This window comes from Urtica dioica, chromosome 2 (assembly GCF_054948205.1).
Source record: "Urtica dioica subsp. dioica isolate 48M chromosome 2, U.dioica_male_clone48M_v1_H2, whole genome shotgun sequence".
Taxonomy (NCBI): domain Eukaryota; kingdom Viridiplantae; phylum Streptophyta; class Magnoliopsida; order Rosales; family Urticaceae; genus Urtica; species Urtica dioica.
Window position 1 is genome coordinate 22,875,139 of NC_142757.1, and position 9,465 is coordinate 22,884,603.

At 43.6% G+C, this 9,465-nt stretch overlaps 1 protein-coding gene and 1 long non-coding RNA gene across 2 annotated transcripts; both read left to right on the plus strand.

Annotated features, from left to right (window-relative positions):
- Nucleotides 1-924: 924 nt before the first annotated feature.
- Nucleotides 925-4,354, plus strand: LOC149404177 (uncharacterized). Its single transcript, XR_016293988.1, has 3 exons — nt 925-1,756; nt 2,138-2,233; nt 3,313-4,354. It is a non-coding gene; the product is annotated as an uncharacterized LOC149404177 (long non-coding RNA).
- Nucleotides 4,355-8,091: 3,737 nt separating this feature from the next.
- LOC149404178 (uncharacterized) lies at nt 8,092-8,709 on the plus strand. The gene has a single exon (XM_089602634.1). It carries the CDS (start codon nt 8,092-8,094, stop codon nt 8,707-8,709), a length of 618 nt encoding a protein of 205 aa, XP_089458760.1.
- The last annotated feature ends 756 nt before the right edge of the window (nt 8,710-9,465 follow it).

Here is a 9,465-nt window from a genome sequence, read left to right on the forward strand (position 1 = left end):
GTGCGAGAAGGCCTTTCAAGAAATGAAGGCCTACTTTGGGACACCTCCGTTCCTCTCAAAACCGAAGGAAGTCGAGACGCTCTACGTCTACTTCGCCATCTCCGAACGCGCCATAAGCGCTGTGTTAGTCCGCGAAGAGGATAGGGTGTGAGACCCGACTTTTGTACACGTTAGCATCTGTAAAAATTTCCTCTCATTAATAAATAAAGGAAATTTTCTTCTCTCTTTATGTGAATGAATTATAAGAATTCACCATAAGGAAATGATGAGTTTCGATAATCCGAATATAAGGAAAAGGATTTTTGAAAGCACTTGAATGTTGGAATAAAGTTAAGTGCTTGAAAACGAAGGAAATAATATTTGAGGGTGACGAAATTTCGGAATAAGGATATTCGAGTAAACCGGATATTATTTTCTGAATAAAATTACTCGAAATGTACTCGGAGATTAAAAATCTCAAGAGTGAAAATAAATTCTGAAATCCCTTAAATATATTCAAGATGACGGAAATTAATGAGAATTTTCTCGGTCATTTCTCAAGAATATTTCCGATTAATCAAGGACGAAGTTGTGAGTTTTTTTTTCTGGAGGGACTTATGTGCAACAAAATGAAGGACGAGATTGAAAGAAAAGAGTAAAGATGGGTTGTTTTAAGAGAGACGTGTCAAGTTTTTGTTGGGCCACTTGTACACGCGTGGCGTGAGGAGGAGCTGCCGTGTGGCATTTCTTTCTTCTTCTCCTCTCATTTTCGGCCACCTCACCCTCTCACTCTCTTTCTTTTCTTTCTTCTTCTTCTTTCTCTCTTCTCGTTCTTCTGGTCCCGCGCGCACAGCCACACCTGCAACAAAGGAAAAAAAAATTTGTTAGCTCAATCATCATCATCGCCGAGCCTCACCATCACCACCCGACCTCGCTCCCTTTTTCTTCCTCTCTTCTCTTCGCGCGCCACCAACCGAGCTCTCTCCACCGCGCGCTTCAGGCTGAGGAGAACAAGGCGCCGCCGCGAGCCACGGTGACGCCGGACCGGGAAAGACGTTGAGGAATGAGTGAGAACCCATAAAGGACGTTGATTTCCACGAATCAAGGTGAGAAATCTTCTTTCCTCGAATTGATTTTCAAATTAGGGTTCATGCTCAATAATTGGGGTTTTGGTTCTCGTGATGGATTTTTGAGGAATTGATCGGTTTTAAGTATTCATTGAGCTCAATTGATGGTGTTTATGACTTGTATTGGAGGATTGATCTCGTATTTTGTTGGTTTTGGTATGTTTTGCCGAATTTCATGAACTAGGTTTTTGATTTTTGGGGTTTCTTTTGATTCTGCGTTTTGATTGATGAGCTTGAGTCGCTTGTGAACAAATTTTTGAGTATTTTTATGAGACGGTGATGATGGTATAAGATTCTGGATAATTTGGATTAAATGGTTGTTTTGGCCGTGTGATGTGTCTTGGCCGTTATGCTTCGTGAGGTTGAATCTGAGTCTCGGATTGGTATTTGTGTGTGAACGTTTTTGTGTGTTAGCGTTTAGTTACTCGGATTCGGGTTACGTTTACTTGATTTGGTTCGGGTTTGAGATGTCGGGTTTTGGATTTTGGAATTGATACGAGTTTGAAATTGTGAAATTGACTCGTTATCGGATTCGATGACTTGCTCGCAGATTCAGAAGGACGAGCGGGAACCGGCAGAGTCAAAGGCAACGAAGCCGGAATTTGGAATTTTCAAGAAAAGAGTTATCGTAGTTAAAGCTCGATTAACTCGTGAGTCTTTTAATCGCGTCTCGCGTTTAAATACTCTTGGATTTGATTATGTGATGTATTTCGCGTATTTAAATAAATAATTTATGTTTATTTATTTAATAACGTTTAAGAGTTTGATTTGATTCGCTTTGGAATTCTCGGTTACTTTTTATTCGGATCAATTTATTTGAGACTCATAAGCATGTTATTGGATTTTATTTCGTATTGTTCTCGATATGAAAATACGCGAGTCTTAAATAAGTTTGACTTCCGAAAAACCGGAGAAAAATGAATTAAATTCTCGAATTCCGAACCGACTCGAATCTAATCCCGACAACGAACCTTATCTTTTCAAGTAGTTTCAAATCCAGTAACTAACGAAGTTCCAACTTCGGATTCTAGTTATCTCGACGCTCCAGGACGTGCTAAAGGTCTCAGGAAGCGTGTAAAGCAAAGTGTCCTCCGGAATTCATCGAGTTCTCCGACGAACTATTCCGGGTAAGTGGGATTTAAGTTTGAGGCGCCAAAAAGGGGAATGGTGCCTAGTAGAATAATTGTTTATGTTTCTTCGTTTAATCCTAAAACAAAGAGAAACCCTCAGTTAGACAAGATGACCGAATAAGGCTTCGGCCACTAGCTAATAAGATAATAAAATGATAGGGTTAAACGGTTAGCGGGTTAATAACCTTGAAGCCTTTTAAGCTATGTTAAGCTTCTGTTATAGGTTTTACCCCTTCGTCCTGATGAGAGGACAACAGGAGGAGGAAAGACGGTGTCCTTCAGATTCAATCCCGAGAGGAACTGTTCTAGGAGAAGGTCCAGCCTCACAGCTGTCTACAACTCCTTCTAAAATACTTAAAGAGCCATACAGTGAAATTAATAATGTTAATGTCGGGCTTTATCCCGATAAGATCTCCTCCTGTAATAAGATAGACAGGTAGGCTGTAGACAGCTCCTGTGAAACATAACGAACTCTTGTCGGCAATGTAGCGAGTGGCATTCCCGAAGGCCCTTTAATGGGAAGTCGATGGGTGGCTTCAGGTAAGTCGATGGGTGGCTTACCTGTCCGGAGGGAAATATGAACCCTGGACTAACCAGGGATTGGTGAGGGTTTGCTACCCTCTACCATACGCGCGTCAAGGCCCTCCTACATGTGCTAGTGGATCCCAGACGTTAAAACTTCGGCCTTCTGAGGGCTAGGCTCAAGTTCTCAGAATGGTTTACTCATCTCTCATGAACGGCTGCGGACTGAGGTGTTGATTGGCCAGTCCACTGATGTAAGGCGCCGGTATGAGCGAGATGGATGAGTTTCTAGGAAGACGGTTGTTAGCCGGATTCCTATATGATTATGTGTTTGATTGTTTTAGAACGGGGTTCTAAAACTGAATATGTCTATGTTGTTTGAATGATATTTTTGTTATCCTGATTGTATGATGGAACTTCTTTATTCTTCTGAATCTATCACCTGCTGTTATCTGCATTTTATCATCTGCAACCATGCATCTCATGTAGTGCTAGGTTAGATATCCTGCTTACTGAGTCGGTGTGACTCACCCCTTAAATCCCTCTCCTTGTAGATAAAGGAAAAGCTCAGGCGAAGCAGGAGTGCTAGTCAAGGTAGATCTCATGACGACCTGTGGCATAGGAAATGTCTTTTTGGGAAATGGGTATCAGGTTTTTGAAAACCGAGCTTATATGCTCGTGAAAGTTTTATATAGCTTTGAAAGAACTTTTATTATATCATAACGTTTAGATAATCGGCCCGAACCTCTTTTTACGTTTTGAAACTCGGTTAGCACGATTATGGGCTTGTGCTTATGGATAGCAAGCTAGGGTAGTCCGCATTTTTGTAACCCTTTTAAAAGCGAAAAATTTTACCAGTTTTTAGCGGACTAGCTCTAGAAACCTTTGTTATTCCTTATATGTAAATTAAATTTATTTCCGCTGTTGTTCAATAAACGTTTTGTAAATGACGTTTGAAAATGTTTTATATTCATTTCGTTTGAAAATATAAATGGTTATGAAAATGTTACGAGAAAGGTCGCGATCCGAGGGCGACGGGTGTCCTGCGGGTCGTGACAGAGTTTTTGGTATCAGAGCCACAGGTTTAGTCGTTTCTGTAGACTGTGAGATCTATTAGTTGACTGAGCATCTTGTTTACGGTCTGAGTGTCTACATGTGTGACCTTTTTGTTTATGGTTACTAAGAGTATGAGGGTATCAATGTGTCGGTGTGCTGTGTTTCCTGTTTGGATTCGTTGAAGAATATGTACGATATCTTGAGCTTTCTGGCGTCGTTCAGTTTCTGACCTGGCTATTGTCATGTGATTCCTTTAGAATCTGGAAGTAATGGCGGAAGAAGGGGAAAGTCTTGACGCTCGTATCGCAAGGATAGAGCAATCGTTGGAACGACAGGCTAGAGAAGCGCAGCAAAGGAATGAGCAAACGGAGAGACAGAACCGTTTGATGGCATTGCTGCTTGAGCGAATGGATCAGCAGGTTCAACCGGATCCTCCTCTAGCTGCCGAGAACCAACCTCAAGAACCTCTTCCAGCCTTACCGGTAGCGAGAGCGGAAGAGCTGAACTACCGTATTCCTGATGTAGCCCCTGTTATAGGAGAGCCAGTGTACGAACGATTCCAGAAGCAGAAGCCACCAGTGTTCGAAGGAGGTCCAGACCCTGTAGCGGCTGAGAATTGGATCAAGAAGATCCAACAGATCGTTAGCTACATGCAGTTGTCCGACGCGGAGCGCGTAGCTTGCGCGATCTACCAGATGACCTCTGAGGCTCGAAGCTGGTGGGAAGTAACTGTCATGTCAGAGGATGTAACGACTATGACATGGGTACACTTCATCAACCTCTTTCATGAGAAATACCTGAGCGAGGCAAGCACATCCGGCAAGATTCGAGAGTTCATGAATCTGCGTCAAGGGAAGATGCCAGTAGCGGAATACGTTGCGAAGTTCGACGAGCTGGCAAAGTTTTCTCCGTCCGTGGTTCCGACCGATCAAGCACGGAAGACGAAGTTTATGCATGGTTTGAACGTTGGAATCGTGAAGCTGGTAGAGAGCGGAGACACTGGGCCAAGAACCTACGCTAGTGCGGTTCAAAGGGCGTTGAGGATCGACGCTTGGCATGGAGACGTGGCAGTTTCTGCTCCAACTCCTCTTACTATAGTGCCGCCACCACAAGCTGGTTCGAATACAGGGAATCAGTTCAAGAGGAATCGTTTCCAGCAGCAGTCAGGACGCCGTAATCCGACGAACTATGGAAATCAGCCTCAACATAGGAATCAGTCGGGAGGCGTAAACTCATATGGAAAAGGTAAGCGCTTCCAGAAAGGTGACCAGAACGTCGATAACAAGCGCGCCAGACCTGACAATCAGAACATCCCTCAATGTGCGAAGTGTGGGAACCGACATCCAGGCGAGTGCCGAGCCAATAATGTTACTTGTTACAATTGTGGCCAAGTGGGACATTATTCCAGGACCTGTCCAAACCCGAGACAAGGAGATGTACCAGCCAAGGCCCCACCGAAAGCCAATGCTCGAGTGTTCACTATTCGTGAAGATGATGTGCGTGCAGGAACGTCCACTGCGGTTACAGGTCATCTTTCTGTGGGAAATCTTTCAGCTTATGTACTCATGGATTCAGGTGCTACGCATTCATTTATTGCATCTAGAGTAGCTGAAAAGTTAGGAAGTGAAAAGTTGAATTTTTCCTACCCGTTCATAACTGTCAGTCCGGCAGGAGATCTGTTCGAATCTAAGTTATGGTTCAAAAACGTACCAATTCACGTTCAAGGTAGAGAGCTGATGGCTCATCTGATTGAACTTGAAATGGTTGACTATGATGTTATACTCGGGATGGATTGGTTAAGCAAGCATCACGCAGTGATTAACTGCAATAAGAAAGAGGTTAAGTTTCAAGCTCCTGGGAGTGAATCGTTTTACTTTCATGGGTCATCTCGGAAACCAGCCCTTCCAATGGTATCAGCAATGAGAGCTTTGAGGATGCTACAGAGTGGATGTGATGGATTTCTAGCAAGCGTAAGAGATGTATCGAAGGAACAGAAGGTAGAGCCGAAGGATATTCCAGTCGTAAAGGAGTTTCTAGAAGTATTTCCTGAAGATCTATCAGGGTTACCACCTGATCGGGAGATTGAATTCTGCATAGAATTGATTCCTGGAACTGCACCGATATCGAAGACCCCATACCGAATGGCTCCAGCAGAGTTGAAAGAGCTTAAGACGCAGTTACAGGAGTTGTTGGATAAAGGTTTCATCCGTCCAAGTCATTCACCGTGGGGAGCGCCGGTGTTATTTGTGAAGAAAGCAGATGGTTCTCTAAGATTATGCATCGACTACCGAGGATTGAACCAGGTAACTATCAAGAATAGATATCCACTTCCTCGTATCGATGATTTGTTTGATCAATTAGCAGGAGCGCAAATCTTCTCAAAGATCGATCTACGTTCGGGCTATCATCAGCTTAAGGTCCGAGGTGAAGACATTCCGAAGACAGCGTTCCGAACGCGATATGGGCATTATGAGTTCTTAGTCATGTCCTTTGGATTGACGAATGCTCCTGCAGCATTTATGGATTTAATGAACCGAGTGTTTGAGGCGTTCTTGGATAAGTTCGTGATCGTTTTCATAGACGATATCCTCATATACTCGAAAACTCAGGAGGATCATGAGCAGCATTTAAGAATGGTTCCAGCGAAACTCCGAGGAAAACAGCTTTATGCCAAGTTCTCGAAGTGTGAATTTTGGCTTGACAAAGTAATCTTCTTGGGTCATGTCATTTCGAAGGAAGGAGTTATGGTCGACCCAGCGAAGATCCAAGCAGTTAAGGATTGGAATAGGCCGAAAACAGTAACGGAGATCCGAAGTTTCCTAGGTTTAGCTGGCTACTATAGGAAATTCGTGGAAGGATTTTCTAAGTTAGCCATGCCTCTGACGCAATTAACGCGAAAAGGAACCAAGTTTGAATGGACAGACAAGTGTGAAAGCAGTTTTCAAGAGCTAAAGAAGCGCCTAACGATAGCTCCAATCCTTGCAATTCCACAAGGAACTGAAGGTTTTGCAATTTATTGTGACGCATCGAAACAAGGCCTAGGAGCAGTGTTGATGCAACGGGGCAAGGTGATCGCCTACGCATCTCGACAGCTCAAGGACTACGAGACAAGGTATCCAACGCATGATATGGAGCTCGCAGCTGTGGTTTTTGCACTCAAACTTTGGAGGCATTATCTGTATGGAGTACACTGCGACATTTACACGGACCATAAGACCCTCAAATACCTCTTTACTCAGAAAGAGTTGAATATGAGGCAGGGACGTTGGATGGAATTGTTGAATGATTACGACTTTGAGCTTCATTATCACCCTGGAAAGGCGAATAAGGTGGCTGATGCCCTTAGTCGAAAGACCGCCGCAGTAGCTGCGAATCTAGTTGGACAGTCTCCTCAGCTCAAGTCAGAGATAGAAAGGTTGGAGATGCAGCTGATCACTGGAAGATTAGCAGCTCTTAACGTGCGACCAACCCTTCTTGAGCAGATAAAGGAGGGACAATACGCGGATGATTTCTTGCTTGGGAAGATGTTTGACGCCCAAGGGAATCAAGAAGGTGAATTCAAGCTCGACGATCGGGAAATGTTGAGATGTAACGGTAAGGTCTGCGTGCCTGCCGATGATGATCTCCGACGCCAATTGCTGCAAGAAGCTCATGGGACTCCATATTCGATCCATCCAGGTGCGACGAAAATGTATCAAGATCTTAAGAAGATCTATTGGTGGCCGGGTATGAAGAGAGATGTGGTGACGTTCGTCCAAAAGTGTCTTACATGTCAGCAGGTTAAGGCTGAGCATCAGAAACCCGCAGGGATGTTGCAACCCTTGGAAGTTCCACAGTGGAAGTGGGATCAAATCACGATGGATTTCGTGTCGGGTTTACCCAGGACTACGGTTGGATATGACGCAGTCTGGGTGATTGTAGACAGGTTGACGAAGTCGGCCCACTTTCTTCCCATAAGGACCACTTATTCAATTGATAAACTAGCTGAGCTATTTATCAAAGAGATAGTGCGCCTGCATGGAGTTCCTTTATCGATCGTTTCAGATCGAGATGCTCGATTCACTTCGAGGTTTTGGCAACGTCTCCACGATGGCATGGGATCAAGATTGAAGTTCAGTACAGCCTTCCACCCTCAGACTGATGGGCAGAGTGAGCGCACCATTCAGATTCTGGAAGATATGCTCCGAGCCAGCGTGTTAGATTTTCAGGGCTCGTGGAGCCTTTACCTTCCTTTGATAGAATTTGCATATAACAATAGTTATCAAGCGACTATTGGAATGGCGCCGTATGAAGCACTCTATGGAAGGAAATGTCGATCCCCTGTCCACTGGGACGAAGTCGGAGAGAACAAGCTCGTAGGGCCAGAGATGCTAGAACAAACCACAGAAGCAATCAAGAAGATCCGAGCGAGGCTGAAGGCTTCTCAGAATCGTCAGAAGAGCTATGCAGATAAACGGAGACGACCTCTTGAGTTTCAGGTCGGAGACAAAGTGTTTCTGAAAGTTTCACCAATGCGCGGGGTAATGAGATTCGGCAAGAAGGGTAAGCTGAGCCCCAGGTATACAGGACCTTTTGAGATCCTGGAGCGCGTTGGAGTGGTAGCTTATCGTTTAGCTCTGCCACCATCAATGTCTCAACTGCACGATGTCTTCCATGTTTCAATGTTAAGGAAATATGTGGAGGACTCTTTTCACGTTCTTCCGGTCCATGAAGTCGAGGTTTCAGAAAATGTACAATATGAAGAGCTAGCAGTTGCAATTCTCGACAGGAAAGAGAAGATTTTGAGGAACAAAGTAATCCCCTTGGTGAAAGTGCAATGGAAAAGGCACAATGTCGAAGAAGCGACATGGGAACTCGAAGAAGAAATGAAGAAAAAGTACCCATCGCTTTTCTAAGTTTCGAGGACGAAACTTCTTTAAGGGGTTAGGGGTTGTGAGACCCGACTTTTGTACACGTCAGCATCTGTAAAAATTTCCTCTCATTAATAAATAAAGGAAATTTTCTTCTCTCTTTATGTGAATGAATTATAAGAATTCACCATAAGGAAATGATGAGTTTCGATAATCCGAATATAAGGAAAAGGATTTTTGAAAGCACTTGAATGTTGGAATAAAGTTAAGTGCTTGAAAACGAAGGAAATAATATTTGAGGGTGACGAAATTTCGGAATAAGGATATTCGAGTAAACCGGATATTATTTTCTGAATAAAATTACTCGGAATGTACTCGGAGATTAAAAATCTCAAGAGTGAAAATAAATTCTGAAATCCCTTAAATATATTCAAGATGACGGAAATTAATGAGAATTTTCTCGGTCATTTCTCAAGAATATTTCCGATTAATCAAGGACGAAGTTGTGAGTTTTTTTTCTGGAGGGACTTATGTGCAACAAAATGAAGGACGAGATTGAAAGAAAAGAGTAAAGATGGGTTGTTTTAAGAGAGACGTGTCAAGTTTTTGTTGGGCCACTTGTACACGCGTGGCGTGAGGAGGAGCTGCCGTGTGGCATTTCTTTCTTCTTCTCCTCTCATTTTCGGCCACCTCACCCTCTCACTCTCTTTCTTTTCTTTCTTCTTCTTCTTTCTCTCTTCTCGTTCTTCTGGTCCCGCGCGCACAGCCTCACCTGCAACAAAGGAAAAAAAAATTTGTTAG

What these genes read in the sequence shown, in the direction of transcription:
- LOC149404178 (XM_089602634.1), top strand. Translation starts at nt 8,092, where the DNA reads ATGGCGCCGTATGAAGCACTCTATGGAAGGAAATGTCGATCCCCTGTC.